This window comes from Pithys albifrons, chromosome 5, assembly GCF_047495875.1.
Source record: "Pithys albifrons albifrons isolate INPA30051 chromosome 5, PitAlb_v1, whole genome shotgun sequence".
Taxonomy (NCBI): Eukaryota; Metazoa; Chordata; class Aves; order Passeriformes; family Thamnophilidae; genus Pithys; species Pithys albifrons.
Window position 1 is genome coordinate 63,276,612 of NC_092462.1, and position 18,196 is coordinate 63,294,807.

The 18,196-nt window shown below is 37.6% G+C and overlaps 1 protein-coding gene across 1 annotated transcript in view; it reads left to right on the plus strand.

The window, feature by feature from the left end:
• EVC (EvC ciliary complex subunit 1) overlaps positions 1 to 18,196 on the plus strand; it is a 51,990-nt gene that overhangs the window by 1,031 nt on the left and 32,763 nt on the right. Inside the window, exons 2-10 of the mRNA XM_071556816.1 lie at positions 2,882 to 2,992; positions 5,753 to 5,836; positions 6,365 to 6,597; positions 7,505 to 7,589; positions 9,754 to 9,852; positions 12,714 to 12,851; positions 14,833 to 14,991; positions 15,577 to 15,793; positions 17,331 to 17,479. Coding sequence (XP_071412917.1) covers positions 2,882 to 2,992; positions 5,753 to 5,836; positions 6,365 to 6,597; positions 7,505 to 7,589; positions 9,754 to 9,852; positions 12,714 to 12,851; positions 14,833 to 14,991; positions 15,577 to 15,793; positions 17,331 to 17,479 — 1,275 coding nt within the window. The remainder of the gene's footprint in view (positions 1 to 2,881; positions 2,993 to 5,752; positions 5,837 to 6,364; positions 6,598 to 7,504; positions 7,590 to 9,753; positions 9,853 to 12,713; positions 12,852 to 14,832; positions 14,992 to 15,576; positions 15,794 to 17,330; positions 17,480 to 18,196) is intronic.

An 18,196-nucleotide genomic window follows, 5' to 3' on the forward strand; every position in this document is an offset into this window, starting at 1 on the left:
AGACGCAATTAAGTTAAGGAGGGAATACCCCCAAGCGAGAGGAAAAAAAACTTAAGCAACAAAGCGTCTCTAGTAAAAATTTAAGCCAAAAATATCGCAATCCTTCCTGACAGAATCAGGTGGAAAGATTTTTTTTTAAAAAGGGAATCATTTAACAAGAAATAAAGAATATGTTTTGACTGTATATAAGCAGAGCATGCAAGCTCTAAGGTTGTGTTACTAACAGAGCAGTGACTCTGGTTACACCCAGCACGGTTTTACTCTGTGATTTTCATTACTTGTACAATTAAAACTGCCCTTTTTGCTGAGTTACTTAGTCATTTTGGGTGGTCATTTATAACATGGGGGTAATGGAAGATGTACCTGGCTTGCAAAAGCTTTGCGAGATAATTGAAAATAAACACTAATTTCAACCCTAAACCAGTAATCTTGTTTCCAAAGCATTTTACGGACTTTTCCAAAGTTCATTTTACACACAGCACAGAGTATTAGTTCTAACCCTCAGCAATAACTTTGCACTGAGGGTACACACATGGTTATCTAAGAAATAAGGGAGCCTGAACATAGCTGAGAGTTTGCTTGATGCCAGACTAACAGAGTTTTCTAAAATGTGTGATTTTGTTAATATTTGCTTTTCTAAAGTTTCAGTTAATGTGGTGGATGGTTCGTGGCTCTTTATTGCATAAAATGTTTGGACCTAAAGATTGCAGAGACAGCCCAAACCTGAAGAACCACTACCAGGCAGATACATTTTCTGAGAATTGTCAATTTATGCTTCTTTCTCCCATTGCATTTAGTCCCAGACCTTTTTGGATTGACTGGATGTAGCACTGGTTGGTGCTGGCACAGCTGGGAAATTTTGAGCCCCTCAGAGAGTTCTGCCACCTTGCAGTGGATGCTTTAGACTGGCTTGGTTTTTACACCTTTTTTGAGCTATAGCAGCTCTGCTGCTTGTGTGTGTGTCTGCTAGTGTTGACCATCATTAAACACGACATAGGAGACAAATTCTTTTGCTCCCAGCTGCTTTGAAGTTGGAGGTTTGAGACTCTGAACCCATACTTCATCCTACTAATGGCGGCACTTCAAATGCTGGATCAATGTATCTTGTGTGAGGGCAAAGATCTCTGATTCAATTGCTCATTTTCCCTGCCTTCATTAGGTGTATCTCTATTGTACTGCCACTACCAGCTCAAATGTAGCAGTGTACAATTTTATCCTTTATGTCATATATGTCAATAGGGAATAGAAGCTGTCAGTTTTCTCTAGCCTGGATCTTCAGATATATTTAGATGTTTAAATGCCATTAAAATCAATGCTGCCTCTGTAAAAGTGTTATTTATTTCAAATAACTGCCTGCTGGTGCATACAGAACACATGGCAGCGTGGTCAGGTTGTATTCTGAGTCTGATTGCCCCAGTTGAACAGGGTTACCTTAGGGCGTTCATTCTTCACACTGAGTGCCCCACTGATGCTGTGGAGCAAGCTCTGTGTGTGTATGGCAGGTACTGAACTGCAAGTATTGCAGCCTTCTGTATCCAAAATAAAAGCAGGGATAGCTTGCCTGAGGATGGCATGTCCCATCCCAAGCAGCTCAATTGACCTTAGAGCAGGAGCAGGGCAAGTACCTAGAGTCCCAGGCAGCTTTAAGCACTGCATTAAGCCACCAGCATTTGTCACTCAGCCCCAATTACTCACTGTTTTATAGATCTCTGCCTTGATTTGTGGGACCTGGATGCATACAGTTAAGTGCCTTATTAGTTTGTTGATCTGTACATAGGATGCACTGGGTTAGTTTTGGTAACTAAGTTAAAAGATTGCTGAGGGACACTGTAGCTGTTCTTTTCTCAAACAGATTTTTAGGAACCAGCATCTGCAATTCACCACATCTTAGAGACTAACCCAGGAATATAATCTGAATTGTTGCACAGTCTTAAGTTCCAGAGAGGTGAGAGAAGCAAGTTCATAAGGAATTAAATGTGTGCAAAGGCTGGGCTGTTCTCCGTATTCTGAGAAAATGGCCTACTTTGCATACCAAGTGGCCAAATAATTCAAGGAGAATCTTTCCATAAGACAGTGACATGCATAGTGGCTGCAGCTGTATCATTAGACTACATCAAAAAGCAGTGAGTGGATTGAAAACCTGAAAAATAATTTAAAAAGTAGTCAAGCTAGCATGGCTGCCATCTTTTCCTTCACTACAAATAATCCTTCCAATACTGTGTTTGGAGGCATTGACCAGTGCTAGTATTGTTTTTTGATCTAAGTAGTGCATAGGGAAGATCATGTGTATCAGATTTCATTCCCATACAGTCTGTATCCCTATCAGTGGCTTTCTGTGTGTGGGAAGTGAGGCCAGTGATAGAGGCTGCCTTTGCAGAAGGAAGATGGTGAATCTTTTCTGATGAGTATTTCTCTCAGACAAGAACTTTCTCATACATAAAACTTAATTTAGGAAGTGTTTCTCGTAGCCAGGGAGCTAAAAGTGTTCTCTTCATTGCCAATAATTGTAGGTAATTTTAGTTATCTTGCTTTAATTGAGACATTTGAGCTCAGACTGCGAGACTGACTCCATAGCCTGTAGAAAGACGATTTGAGAGCAGATGGATTGATTTTACATGTTTATAATCTCTTAAAACTTTTCATATTGAAATTCTAATTGTGGAATGACAAATTAATGAAGTTCATTGATTTTAATTATTCCTTCCTGAATATGTAAAATTTTCATTCATTTTCAGATTGTGTTTTTCCAAAATTTTCAACTAATACTGAAGTATTTTTCACAATAGAGACATGAATGTATCCAGTCTGCTCTCAAAGATGTTTCCAGTGAATCTGTATGATGTCAGTGTTACATTTTATATATTTTCTCTTGGAATTTCAGAAAGATGATTCCCAGAGACTTCTGGAAAGTTTCAACTCTGATGAAAAAGAGCATACATTCACAAAAAATAAAGCAGAATCCTATACATCGCAAGAGGAAATGGTCATGGAGGTAAAGCTCTGCTCTTGGTGGTGGATGTCCATTTTGCTGCATGTAGTGATGAGCACATTTAAGGCCTGCTCCAAACTCTCTTAATTTTAGTGGGTTTGGAGTTGAGACTTTAAAAAAATGTTCAGAAAAATGTGAGATGGAGAGTGGGAGTTTGCTGCTTATGAATGCAACCATTTCAAGCACTCATTCGCCTTTATAAATTCCATTTCAGCTGGGGGACTCTTTAGATATTTTAATCAAGATCCTGAGTCCTTTTTGCAGAGAGGCTTTTTTGGTTTCATCTCACTGTCATCCTTAACTTCAAAGGGCTGATAGGATAAATTAACACTAATGACATAAGAAAAAGTTCTTAAGTACTGAGATAAATGCTGATAGTTAATAGTGGATTCTTTCCTGGACAAAGGGCTTTATTAGAATAACTTTGACAATAACAAAGTAATTCAAGTACTGTGGTGAACTGGGATTCATGGACAATGAGAGAAACGCTTTGTGAAGAAAAGTAGGAGAAGGTATAAACCCTCAATGAAAAAATCAAACGCTTTTTTTTTTTTAATCTCAAAATAACTAGAGAACCAGTCCTACCCTGTCATTGTTAGATCAGTGTCTTTCACCCAAAGCTAATTTGACTGCTCTTGGTGAAGACAAATGACATGGTTAAACTGCACATTTTTTAAAAAACGTGCGATTCAGCTTCTGTCTATTCTACCTAAATTAAATACATGCAGAAAAGCCAGCCAGGCTGCTGCTTAGCTTGCAGCAACTGATTTCAGAGCACAGAAGCTCTGGAAAGCGTCCAGAGAACCTTTGTGTGCTGAAGAAGAGGAGGTGGATGAAGACAGAGGGTCCCAACGACCCCAGCCCCAATTCAACAGGGGTGGGAACTGGGAGGGGACAGAGGTGGAACTGGACATGTGGACAGTAGTGATTGGATAGGTTATATTATGAAAGCTATAGAACTTAGAGCTTGCAGGCGCGCGCGTCGATGTATTCCTGGATGAGCGGGGTTGCTCATTAAAGTGCCTGCCCATTATCTTATCTCCTACAAAACTTGGCTCGAAGTCTTTTTTACAGACTTTTACGGCAACATACTGTTGGTTTAAATCCTCACAGGTAATTAATCTTCATTTAAGTTTTGTAGTCAGGAATTATGACAAACCATGGTTGGTCATTTTGCTTGAGTAAAAGTACAGCATAACAAGTGAGCGTGGATTAGATTCTCTTCTGGAGTGTAAATGCTGTGGGAGAACTTAAGCAATTATACATCTTTATGCATATTACTAGTGCTTTTGAAATGGGATCACAGTCTTTCAAAGGTGATCATTCAGAACTACATCCATTTCACAAACATGTTAGCTCATTTATAACACATTATGGAGTAACCTTGTTATTTGAGGGGACTTTCTGCCACCTATTTGTGTAACTAAAGTTTCATATATTTTATTTCTATTCATTTGTTCCAGTTTCCAGAGGTTTTTGCTGTTACTAACATCAAATTGAGAGTACATGAAGGAGCATAGATGGAAAATGCTTTTAATTAGGTTAGAGCACTTGAGAAAAACAGGTATTTTCTGAGACTTTCCACATTGCAATAATACCATAATTACTGTATTAATAATAACTGTGTTACAGTTATTCCTGAGAAGCAGGTTGTATTAGTTCTACCACACTGCAATATGGCTTTTCTAGCATTGGAATGGCTGCTCTGCCTCCAGCCACTGCAGAGCAATAGCTCTGTCAGCTCCTGTCCCTGAATATGTACTGCAGCACTGAGACCACTCAGCATGAACAAATGTTTTACATGCTGCCCTCATGCTTTTAACTTTATCAGGAAATCCAAAAATTATTTCTGGAAATAAGTGAAATGGGGATGAAAAGGTGCAATGATAGAAATCTGATTAATTATAGAGTTTGGTCTTCTCTTCCCAGTTCTATTTTTAGACTCTATTAGTTCTTTGATATTTCCTAGAACAAGCTATATAAAGAAAATGGTGTTTTGTCAAATCAGAGTCTTTCATTTTATATGACAAAACCAAAAATAGATAAAAAAAGAAATCTCCTAATGCTTGGATTTACATGTTTCATCTGTTGCTTATAGCCAAATTTTTATTAAGCCATACATAACCTCTGAAAACAAAGCTGATTATCCCATTGTTTCAGTGGTTAGAAAAAGGGAGTAGCAGAAAGTCAGATTATGTGATATAGCAGATTGTATGAAAAGAATGCATTATCTGTAAAAAAAAATTTGGAAAAACATCAGTATTTTCTCTAGATTTTAGGTAAGGGTTATACTAATAAAGTTCTTCCTGGAAAAAAATGATGACTAGTTTTCCTTAAGCTATTGTTTCTTTATTTAAATTGAAAGACTGAATTTATAGCCATGATATCTGTGCAGTTTATCCTTTAGTATTTTCTATTATTAATCTAATTTTAGTCTCATGTAAAATCTTTGGTTGTTGCTAAGAGTGGGAGGGGGTGTATGTGTGTGACAGGAAACAAAATGAGAATATCTTGTGAATAGCAGCTATTGCCTATTTTCCTTTGCAGGATTAAAAACATTTTTGTAGCAGTGTAGAGTTCCCTTACTGAGTTTTCATACTCTAAATGAGTCTTACGAGAAGGCTTCTTGTGCCAAAGCAAAAACAATCAGTAAATGGTTATCAATTCTAAGTTTTGTAGCAAAAACGGTCATGCAATACTTACAGTGAATAATCACCAGAGCTACTGCTGTTGCCAAATGCTTTTCTGTTCTTTTCCATACAGGAAAATGAGTCTCCTCTGAACAGTAACATCACGGCATTTGCATTAAAAGCAAAAGTGATCTATCCCATCAATCAGAAATTTAGGGTAAGGTTTTAGATTCTACTTGTAAAAATTAATGACAGTCATTCTGTGTGACAGTAAATTGCAGAGTCAAGTAAAGAAGAAAATTTATTGCCAATCAGCTTAATGGGAATCTTTCTTTGTTTATAGTCCATTGATTCAGGGCTTATTCTGTAAGGCATCAGCTGCTTTCATCTCCCCCTTAAACCTGCAATGCTTTACACTTCTTCCAGTCAATTTTCACTATAGTTAAGAGACTTTTCTGCCCATTAACATTAATGGAAGTTGGATCTGTCCAAGGAGCCGTAAGAAAAGCCCCACAAGGATCTGAAAGGAAGAAGGCATGCACGAAGCAACTGACTACAGTAGAAGAATGCTTTTCTGGGCAGTGCAAAAGCCTGTCAGTATCATGAATCTTAATTTATATGGAAACCCTTTCACTGTCTGTACTGTTTAATTTTTCTCTTGAAAGCAAACACTGCAAATTGATGAGATGTTTGTCTCCTTTTTCTGTTGTATGAATTGACCTGGTGAATTTTCTTTGACTTGTAGCCTTTGGCAGATGGCTCATCCAATCCGTCTTTGCATGAGAATCCAAAGCAGACAGTTCTGCCTAATCAAGTTATGGAGACATCTACATCAGGCAGCCTGGGCTCTCTGAGCCAGGGAGACAAAGAGGACTGCAGTTCCTCCATAACAATACATTCCACAACAAGTGATGACAGATTTCAGGCTCGAGCCTTCCTTAAGGTGACCAGCTTCCCTGAAGTGCTGATATGTGAGAGGTAAACTTGCCCTTGCGTTCGGTCATTTCCTGGTGTGCCCCAGCTGGTTTTGGCACAGTCACTAAAGGTCTGTTACAAACCAAAGGCTGGGCTTAAATGCATACAGTCACCACATCACCCGCTTATAAGCCTAAAAAGGTGGTTGTGGAGATTAAAGTAATACATTATGCTGTCTGTTGAAAACCAGCTTGTTGTTTATGAAATTATGAGCATCAGAACTTGGGCAAAAGCTGTCTCATGAAAGGTGTATCACTGTTAGGATAAAGAAATCACTTTGTTACAGTTCGTATGCTGGGTTCACCTGTGGTGATGTGCTCAGCTGGGGATGGAGTCCTCTGCACTGTACAAGGTCCAGTCACACAGCAGTTGCCTTGAGAACACCAAGTGATCTGCTCTCTCTGTTCTAATGAGATCTACTTCTGTTTTACTGTGGGAGAACAGCTCCTTTCTCAGATGTGCCACTGATAAGCAGGTAGAGCTAATGGAAATGGACTGTCAGCTCTGGCTTGCTTTCAGCTGCACCCCTACATGAATACATGTCTGTATCCTCACTAGTAAGGATAAGGAAATCACAGTTGTATCACGGGGATTGCGGAAGGTACTAGTGGTGAAAAATATTCCTTGTATTCCTTTTGTTGTAGCCACTCATGTCTATGTTTACCTTGCCCTTTTCTAAAGGAAACTGCAACTCCAGCTTTCTTAAAAGCACTACTTTATTTTGCTTACTTTTACATACACAAATTTTATCTGAAAGAGAAGGCAATGTAGACATAAAGCAACTGAACTGCTGTTTTGGAGCAGTGGTTTTAGGAGAATTTAGTGGTTAAATGAAACTGCTACATGGTGTTACCCTTTTGTGTAACCATAATTTAGATTGATATTAACATTTTTTTAATATTTCTTTTAGTTTTGATGTTAAGCTGTGCCTTTGCAGTCTAATTTTAAAAGATCTCATGCTTCTTGATACTGAACTCAGAAAAGAAAAGCATGTGGTAGGTACTTTTACCTCATTTATAGCTCTTTGTTTTGACCATCTTAGTTGAATATCAGTTTAGGAAACAACTATCTAGCTGGGATGTAGTGTAGCAGAGTTGGATTTTTACATTATTGTCTTTATTTTTTCTCCTGTATATATGTGAGCTTCATAAAGGAGTAAAATATAATGAAATATATTAGTCTGTGAAGTAGCAATATAGCTAGTATCAAAATTTACTTTTAAACTTTACTCCAGAGGATAAGATACAGCACTTGAGGTTCATAAAAAGAGGTAATAACTTATTTAAGGATGAGTTTGTCGTAAGGACAATTCCTATGTGTTGCAACTCGAAAGACGTCAAGGTTTTAGAATAAAATTGAAAATTCAGTTCAACTGAATCAGTGCCATTGTGATAAGTATAATAGTCGTGATTTTGTAGGACTAAGAAATTAAGGTGCCATTTAAACAGTAGATAACTACCTACACAAGTCACAGCACCCAAAGCTGACAAGGAAAAAAGGAAAGAAGTACTACTAAAACTGTACAATGCTTAGTTAGGACAATTGTTTGTGTGACTGGTTATGATCAATTACAGATTCATTACTGCTACTGAGTTTTAGCTCAGTTAATACAAATATATACATAAAGTCTATAGCTTGCTTCTCTGCTTTTTGCTTGACTTCTGTTTAAATAGTTTGGTGATTTCTGATATCATTTACTAAATGCACTGAAAATACTTCAAAGAGTGGGATTTTCTGAACAAATTTCTACACAATTGAAAAGAGGAAGTGTAAAAGTAAACCTGGAAAGCAGTTTCTATTCTGATGCATTCAATAGATGAGAAAGGAAACTTGCAATCAGATTCCAGAAGGGAGTTTAGCTTGACTAGTGAAGGTTGAACTTGATCTCAAAGTTAATCATCAAATTGTAAATGAAGGTAAGGTAGCAACACAGTGATGCAATCATAGAAACACGGAGAAAATGAGCACTTAATATACCTTGTGGCCCACTAGAAATCACCACAAAGGACTTTGACCTTTAGCTGAATATTTAAATACCTTTTTGGTAGCAGGGAAAAAACACATCAGTCTAGAGAACAGTTTTTTTCCACTCTCCTTTCTCTGATTTCAGTCTTTCTTTCTTACCATCCGATCTAAGGAAACATCTCTTTTCTTTCAGTTGTTTCCTGTATTCTTTTTTTCTTTCCTTTTAGAGTATGTAGTATCTTGGTGGTGTGTTCAAAACTAGACAAATTCCTATCCAAAACATTTGCAAATGAGATGCAAAACATGGCTGCTTTATGGTTTTCTCTTCTCCTGAGCTCTAATTATATTTTCCAATTTTGCTCAGCCGACACTTTGGCTGCAATAACTGTTTTTATATGTAAATATGTTTTTATTTATGTTTTTTTATGTTTAAAATGAGCAAGTTCTGCATCATCTGTTTTCAAGTATATGCGTAACAGGCAGGTGGCTGTTAAGTTTCACATATTTTTATTTTCATATTGGAAAATGCTGCAGCAGTTAATAGTGAAGTGAATTGTCTTTATACTAAAACTCTAATTGAGACAAGAGGGGAAAAGGTTAAACAAAATTTTTCCCAGTGTTAAAGAAATTCAAAAACATCTTTTTGAAGACACTAGTATTACAGTCTCAAAAAAAAGGAACACAACTGAAAAATAAGTATGTTTCTTGTAAAATAAGCCAGCTAGATCTTGAGATGGTTACTTTTGGGTTGTATATAAAAATGATTGATGCTTTATGTGACTGACTACAGTTGAAATCACTGTAACAAATCTTTATTATCTTTAGATTAGTTAGTATCTTTGAGTTTAGGGTTCATTAAACTTTAGAAAAATGGGCTTTGTATTTTTAAGTGATCTGCATTTTCTCCAGTCAAGAACAGTTTCAAAAGTGTCAGTCTGGTTACAAGAATAAAGGAGATTATGACCTTGTCTTTGTTAGAGTATAACACCATCTTCCAGTGTCTAACTGAAGCCAAAACCAAAAAACTTTTCATAATGGAAGAACTGGAGAGCTGCTGATGATGTATCTGTTATTTCACTTATGATTCACTATAATCTCCCTGTTTGATTTAAATCAACAAAAGTTATCCCAAAGATGTCCTTACAGTGATGAACAGGCACCTAACTTGTGTTTTGTTTACTTCCTTTTAAAAAGATGTTTATTCAGGTTCTCAAAATATACTTCACAGACTTCTATAGTAAAAAGAAGATTACTGATGATTCTTTCAAGAAGATCCTTTTAATTCAGGAAAATGTAAGTGGGTTTGTTTGTTAATACATAAGAGCACAGAAAATAAGACTTAATCTTATTACCACAGCAGGCTATCTCACCTGCTCCTGTTAAATAGCATTGTAATTTGTAATCTGTTTCTAAAGAAAGGCAAAGAATCTCCCTTGTTAGTTGGTTTTCTCCATTGCCTTGTATGAATTTCCTCTTTGTTGTTGTATGAAGTGGTCAGGACAGTGATGTGTGTAATCAGTGATGTGTGTTAAGGATAAAAGTATTTTGTAGTTTGATCCATTTAAGCAAACAGAACATTGTGAACCTTATTCACTCAGATTTAATAATTTCTAATTATCAGGACTTTGTTTGGTCCCATGAATCATTACTGATAATAAAATAGCAGGAAATAAAGTACCAAAACAAACTCAAGGCTTTCATCAAGGGAAAATATATCCTTTTTTCTTTTGTGTAATTGTATCAAAGACGATATGCCAGTTCTGAACTAGAAGACAGTCAATATGCATTTCAGGTAAAGTCACAGTACTATTTCTAAGGTTCTTAGAAGGAGAAAAAGTGTTACAAAACTAAACAAAATAGGAGAGCTACTGGTTCCACTTTCCATTTTCCAGTTTAGAATCATAGAAAAATCTGAATTGAGAAGCACATCTGGAGACTGTCTGGTCCAATCTGCTGTAGGAAGCTTGGCCTTAAGTAAGGTTGTCCAGTGCCCTGCCAATCCAAGTCTTGAATGTTTGTGCTGAGAGCAGCCTAATTACAGTACTGTTTTTTTCTGACATATAGATGTAATTTCATGTTTAGGCACTAGTCTATCAGCTTGTCAGCTCTAGTTGTTGACTTACTTTGTTTGTACAGTCTCACAATCTGAATTACTATGAGGAATCTCTGTAGTTGTACATTATAATTTATATCCAAATGCATTTTGCCTTAAAACACTCTTCTGCCTTGAATCCAATGAGAGTAGATGTGCAAAATCCTTTTTCTGATGGACTTTTGGTAATGACTTCAATTTATAAAGTGAGCTAATCTAGATGAGGCATGTTTCCTGATATAGCCTAACTCTTAGTTTGATGGCATTGATGTCTTCATGCACCTAACTAAGATGCTCCAGGACAAAGATTAAATCTGGATTACTGGAAGCAATAATTGCCTCAGTAGTCTGGTTGTTTAAGTGTTATGGGATTTCTGTGTCCTGTATGATGGAAGGAAAGATCTTGTAAACCTGACAGCCTTAAAACTGGGATATCCCAGAAGGAACGGGGCCAATTAGGAATAACATTTAAAAGAGATGTTGGCAATAAGCAAAAGTGTTATATGCTTTACTGCAGACAGCATTTTCCTCTTTTTATTTCTGTATCATAAATATTCAAGGAATTTTGATGACATGGTTTGTGAAGCATGTCAGGATCTGGTTACGTTTCTTTAAGGCGTAAGGATATCAGGTTAATGCATTGACACCCAAATGTGGGTGGTATTACAAGTAAATGCTTGTTATGTAAGGGATATTGCAGCAACAGAAGAATCATCCATTTCAGCATCAACCTACCAAGCAATGGGAGCAGATTAGTATTTGTTGCTATCATGAGCTTTCAGAAAAAATCCTCTTTGTTTCTGAGGCCTGAAAAACTTTAAAACCTCATATAATCATGTAGCCTATAATTTCTCCCTTATGAGCATTACAGGTGTGTTCATCCATGTGTGCTAGCACTCTGCAGGACTCACTATCTCATCGTCATCTGGATGCTTATCTCAGCTTTTAAACACAGCATGTACTCTCGTTCCTTCCATTTAAGATGTGGCACATGCATTAAAATAAAGGTATCTGTAGATTGATTCTAGGGATTATTAGTATGAATTCTCATGAAGTTCATAAAACTTGAATTCAGTGGTGTCTCGGTTTGAGGCGAAAAAAACCAAAATGTTTTACCCACAAGCAGGGGAGGGGCCTCCTCCACAATAATCACACCACTCTTTATCAAATTTAAGAAAAGGAATTTTAATACAAGAAGGATAACTGCTATATATATATATATATATATGTAAACAGACTAGTACAACCCACTTCCCCAACACCACAAGAGAGGAAAAAAAAACAAACCAAAAGAAACAAAACAACAACAAAACCCAGCAGGTTTTTTTCTCCGGGAGAAAAGGTTATACTTAAGTGTCCTTGTCACAGCCCGGCTGGCTGCAGAGTGAGTTTCAGTCCCTCTCCAGCGAAACAGACGAGCAGTGGGCTTTCAGATGGACTCAGTCTCTTCCCCCTGTGTTCCCCGTCCAAAAAGCAGAAAAGGTACGAGCAACCAGCAGCAAATCCAAGGCAGGTAGCAACAGCAGCGCGGCACGAAAAGTAGTCCGAGGTGGGCAGCGGCAAGACAGCCAGGAAAAAACCCCAGCAGTAACCAGCAGAGCAGCCTGCCTCCTTCGAGCCCCCACTCCCCCCGTTCCGCCGAGCCAAGACTCCCGAGAAATCCAAAAAAAAAAGAAACCAAAAGAGACAAACCTGCCCCCACCCCAGCCATCAACAGTTAACTACTTCTTTTGTTAACCGCTGGCCTGGGCAGTTAAGTGGCAGGGGAGAGAATTTACATAATAATCCCAAACTACAACAAGTGGAAATGGACAACAGTCTTGCTTGTACTCACATAGTAGTGGAAATGTATGTATGTGTGTTAAGTGTAGTTCAGAGATGCCATGTATCTGGAGATTTCCTTGCTTGCTACAGAAGGCACATTAGCCAAAGACAGAACTTTCTAAACACTCTTGTTCAGCTTCCTTACCCATAAGCCAGAACTGACACACAAATTCACTCCCAAATTTGGAAGTTATGTTTGTTTTTCTGTTTAACATATCACTTGGGGTTTTTTCTCCAGGATTTCGAAGAATTAAAGAAACAACTTGACTCTAGACTCCGGAATACTGAGATGTCAGGAGCCCATAATTCAGAGTACCAGACTCTAGAAGACTTAGAAAGGAAAGAAAGGGAGTATTCTGAGCACATAATAGATAATGTAACTTTCTAATTTTTTTCTAACCTTTTATTTTAATGTTACTCATTTGGTGGGAAATGCTTTAGTGCAATGGTTTTGTTGACTAGTCCACAGTTAGTATTTTATATGTGTACAAGTACTGAAAACATTTTTACATTGCTCCATCAGAGTATCTCCTATTTCCTCTGGGTGCCAATATATTTGTTGTACAAAACATGTTTTATATAGAAAAAACATTTTCATACTTTTTTAAAAACACTTCTGTTTTATCACTCTTGGTTTATAGCTGAAAAATATCTGTGGCTTGTCTGATGATAAGATTTATTTCAAGCCTATGTATAGCCTGACTTTTAGAAATTTTATCCTAGCACCTTTTTTTCATTAATCCCCATAACTAAGAGAGTAATAAAGACTGTAAAACTTTTTCAGTTGATAAAAGTACTTAGAAAATAATTACAGGGCAAAGCTTTAGTGCGTTTTATGCATTTACTTTAGCAAAATATTTTTCTTTGTCTCCTTTTCACATTTAGAATACATTTACATGGTTTTTATGTAAAAGTATTGACTGATATCAGGCATTCGATTTTCAAAGTAAAGATTTTTTTTTCTCTAAAGTAGAGTCATTGTGTTAGAATGGCTTTCAGGCTAGAAAACTGGAGGTTAAGAATATTCTGTGTATTATTTTCCAGTAAACTGAGTAATCTGTAAGTTATTTTCCTTCCCAGTCTCGAGGTTTAAGTAAAGTGACTGCTGATGAAAGTGAGAGATTGACTAGTCAGACTGATGGCTCTGTGAGCTGCCTGTGCTGATTGACTCTGGCACTTCAGCCCTGGACTAAACAGCCCATAGTCTCAGCCTTGGGCTTTTTCCTTACAGGATTTAACATTTTTTAATGTCTGGTGGTCAAGGGCTTCACTGTGGATTTTCTCAGCTTTCTCTTGATTCTCTGAGCCTTTCTGTTTATAGTGGAAGTCCTGGTATTGTTGCTACGTCTGTGTCAAGTTTCTTTTGCAATTTAACTTCACGAAGTGAAAAATTGATTGCTAAGAGTTCTCCAGAGGTAAATCACAGTAAAAAATTTCTGGCAACCTTGCTGAGAAACATGGGGCGGTTATTCACCAGCAGCAATCACCCTTCAGTGGGTCTGTCACTCTTGCACCTGCAGATGCTTTTCATCCATATTGAAAATTATTTCCCTCTGTGCAGATTTGTATAGATCAGGACCTTGAACTAATCAAGTCTCCCCTTGATAATATAAAGGGGTTTTTGCCATACTCACTGATAACATAGTCACATTTTTTTCCAAAACTCATGGATACTTAATAAAAATCTTGGTAGTGGATGCATTTTCATATCTTTATGTGTACTGGTAATTGCTTTGGAGACCACAGAATATTCAGAGTTGTGCACAGTCGTGTTTGTGGGATCAGAGCCTAAAACTAGAGATTAGCCATACAATAATCTATCAGAATGGGCACATACAGTCTGCTGATACTGCATAAAGTACTTAATTCCAGTGCAGTCCATAATATGCTTATGTAGCATCTGGCTATAAAAGGCTTTGATGGTGAAAAATAGTAACAAGTTTCAGTTTTCCTTTTTTTGTAAAAAATATTGTTTGACTGGAATGTCTGCTCCTACAACTAAACAAACTGCCCAGAAAAAAAGGTGCGGTTTATCTTTTATGTTTTTTTCATTAATACGAAAAACATAACAGATTTTTATAGATGCAGTATGGGGACAACTAACAACAAATTCTTAGCAAGTTAAAAGGTTATTTCATAAGGTAAAGATTGACCTATTATTTATATTTCACCACTTGTGTATGATCCTGTAATAAAAAAGCTCATAAGCTTTGCAAATTGTTTGCTATAACTAATACTGAAAGCTGTCTGTTGTCTCAGTGACTTGTATCTCTGTAGACTCGTATGACTGTTGCTGTAGTGAAATACCAAATGATTAATGAAGGAACATGGGTTGTTTTTTGATTTGTATTCCACAGATGGAAGCCTTCTGGAAGCAGACTGACAAAGCCCAGCAGGCTTTTTTGGACCAATCAAAATGCTCAAGTTCCAAAGCAACAAAGATAATGATGGATCTGACCGAGAAGATGATTGCAGCAGAAAGCTTGTTAAGTGAATCTGAAGATTTGAGGGCAATGGTAAAGTAGAAAAAGAAATAAAATTTGAGAGAGATTTAGTCAATCTGAACAGAAAGAATGATGCAAGTGTACAGAGCCTGTCAGTCCTGCCTCAGGATGTAGAGTGCTTACTCCAGTTGTCTTTGTGAGCTTTTTTGCAAAAAGCTCAACTTCTGTTGCAGTTTAGGAAGACTCACTTTCATTCAAAAATGAAGGCCTGTACTCTTGTGCTATAGAGTACCTCAAAAAGAGGCCCAGAACTTCCATGTTGCCCTTCTGTCCATCTTTCCTTCTTGAGTATTTAAGTTTGTTTTGCAAGCTTGTTGTTGTCTTTTACCGACTTAATGTCTTCGTGACAGCTACAAATAATGACAAACACCAATAGGTTTAGATTAGCTGTTGCACATGAACATGCAATAAACCCTCTGCTATCCTGCAGTCTTCAAGATACTCAGAAATATTTAAGTACATGGAAATTGTTATTCACATGGTCTTGAGAAGCATCTGCAATTTTCTGCATGGTTTGGGAATGAATAATTCAATGAAAGGAAAATAAAACCAAATATGCATTCTTGGTTTCTAAATAGGAATTTATGTTTGTTTTAGGACATACAGGAAAGGTTATTCAGCTGGGAGCTTATGGTCAAAATGATCGATTCACTTAAGTCCCATATACCAGAAGAGTGCAAAGGTAGATTACATATTGTATCAAATATTCTGGACCATTTAACTGTAAAGAATAATCTTTCAGTCCGACAAAAGGAAGAGTTTCTAACAGATCTGCACAAAGCCTTCTGGGAACAGCTGGCACATTTCAGTAATGGTGAGTACATCAGTTACCTGTGTGAACAGTTTGCTCGTAGTCACAAATTCACATATATCATGATACAATTTATTTCATGGACATTTGTTTCTAAAACTGGCTATGCCTACTTCATAGTCTTTGCATAGGTTCAGCCACTAACATTCTGTCAGCATAAGCAGACATCTGTAGGTGCTTTTCCCACCTTTTTGTCAGTTTTCTCTTGTTCCAAAGCAAAAATACCTCTGTCAAGGCCTTGATTTTATGCAAAGTAGGTGTTTATAGTTATGTTTAGCTGTATATTGTAATTAGTAAATCCTGTGCAGAAGGGCATTATCCATCTCCTGGTTTTAGATAGAAATGAAATATGCTTGAAAAAAAATTATCTGGAGTGCACCATTTTTCCCAATAGAGTCTTACATTGACCTTTCTTATGAGCTCCTAAATACTGTACCTATAATTCTCAAGCAGAGCACAAGGACAGCAAGACTGTTCCTTGGTAACAAACAAGGCAGTAGTAAAGAAACAAGTAGTGTTCAAAAATAAAACATTACTACACTTAATTTGGGTGGTACTTTTATCACAGGCTTTCCTGTACTTTCAGTGCACTTTCGAGTGTTTTGTCAGTGCATCCTTAGCCTGTGGATAAGCACAGTAAGTTAGCATGGAGAATAAGTAACCTGCTTGGTGCTGCAGTATTCTGCTCTTTTATTTCCTCACAAAATTTCTCATAGTTAGAGCAACTGGATGTGGTGGCAGAAGAGCAGGCACAGAAAACTGTTCTTTTGCATTCCCCTTTAGCTGCTTGTGTCAGGAGTGAAGTGCTTCTGTGGGGCAGGGCAGGTGGGAGAAATGAATAAAATTCTTCTTAGATGAACACGCAATGAGACATGAAGAAGTGGTAGAACACCAAAAGCACCAATTCCACTCAGCAGCCCAGGATCCAGATAGACTCATTAATATATAAATCATTTAGAGTTATAGCAGGGATGAAAGGTGGAGGAATTTAGTTTCAAATATTTCACAGTACTAGCATAAAATCAGAGGGACCTTGACAACTTTTGCTCCAGTTTCTTAGATAAGTCACTTTGGAAGTCTGGTATGGCTGTGTGCCAGTTCAAGCTAATCTGAACTAGCACTGCTTTGGACCTTTTCTCCCCACCATATGTTACTGCCCATGTCCTTGCAGCAGCATTTGCATATCTGCAATTAAGTAATGAGCCACTTTTGGACCTTCCTGAAGCAGGAGGGGGAGGTTTGGGAGGTTTGTTTCTTGAACTAACACGCTGCCTTTGCATAAGCAGCAGCACCAGTGAAAGGGAGAACTCAGGATGGTAGCCATCCAAAACCTGACAGATTTAAGTGCCATGTAATGACTTAAAAGTTCACATTTAAAAAGACCATCAGGGTAAGAAGCAAATTTCAAATCCTACATGGTAATTACTTGTCTATTTCACTCACTAACAGATTTCTCTGAGTTTATGTTGTGTGACAGTAGCAGATGCTTCTTTCCCCCTGTGGAGTTGTGGTGCATAATTGTTCGTGGTTTATGTTCCAGAATGTATGCAGCAAAGTAAAGACCTGATCTTGAAACGACTGGAGTGTCGTGCAAAGAAGAAGGAAGAGTTCAAACAGAGACAGGAAGCTGAACAAGAGAGTCTCCTTAGTAAAACTTTTCTTAATGAAGATGTTCATAGTTTTCTCAAGGTGAGCAAGTAAAAGTTTGTTTTCACTGTTTTACTAATCTTTAAGGCCAAATATATTGCAAATTTCTCCCAGTTCCATAAAATTTGGAATTTTGAGTCCTCATGAGAATTGTGCAGTAGCACAGGTGGACAGGGTCAGAACCCTTTTTGCCTAGGCTTTCCTGTAGACTTTTCCTCCACTGTTGGTCTTGTTGCATTGGAACAGAATGCCAAATGGGTTAATGCAAGATTGCACGTTTTGTAGAAAACTTGTTTTATTTAGACATTATATGTTTGCTTCAATACAGAAAATCTCTAGAGGAAAGTATCTGGCCTGCATTACAGAAGAAGATAGTCTGCATTGATCTGATTGCTTTTCTATGACTGAAGTTGCCAAGCCTCACAAGACTATTAAATTTCACAGTCTCCCATCCCAGATGAGTCTCAGCTGAAGGGTCAGATAAAGTGTGTCCACAGACAGGATGGGCTTGCTAGCCCCCCAGCAACCATCCTAGGAGAAGGACAACTCTGACTCCAAACCCAGGCAGATGGAGCTCACTTAGCCCTGTAAGGCCATCCATCTAAGAGAAGGATGCTCTAGCCAAACCTACATCCTGAGGTATTTGCTGTCACCGTCCAAGCTCGCTCGGCCCTGGCAGATGAACCTTAGGAGTAAGGGGTAGGGCCAGTTCTGTGCACGCTGTACCTCACCTAAAAAATCCACTGCACAGGCTCAAAG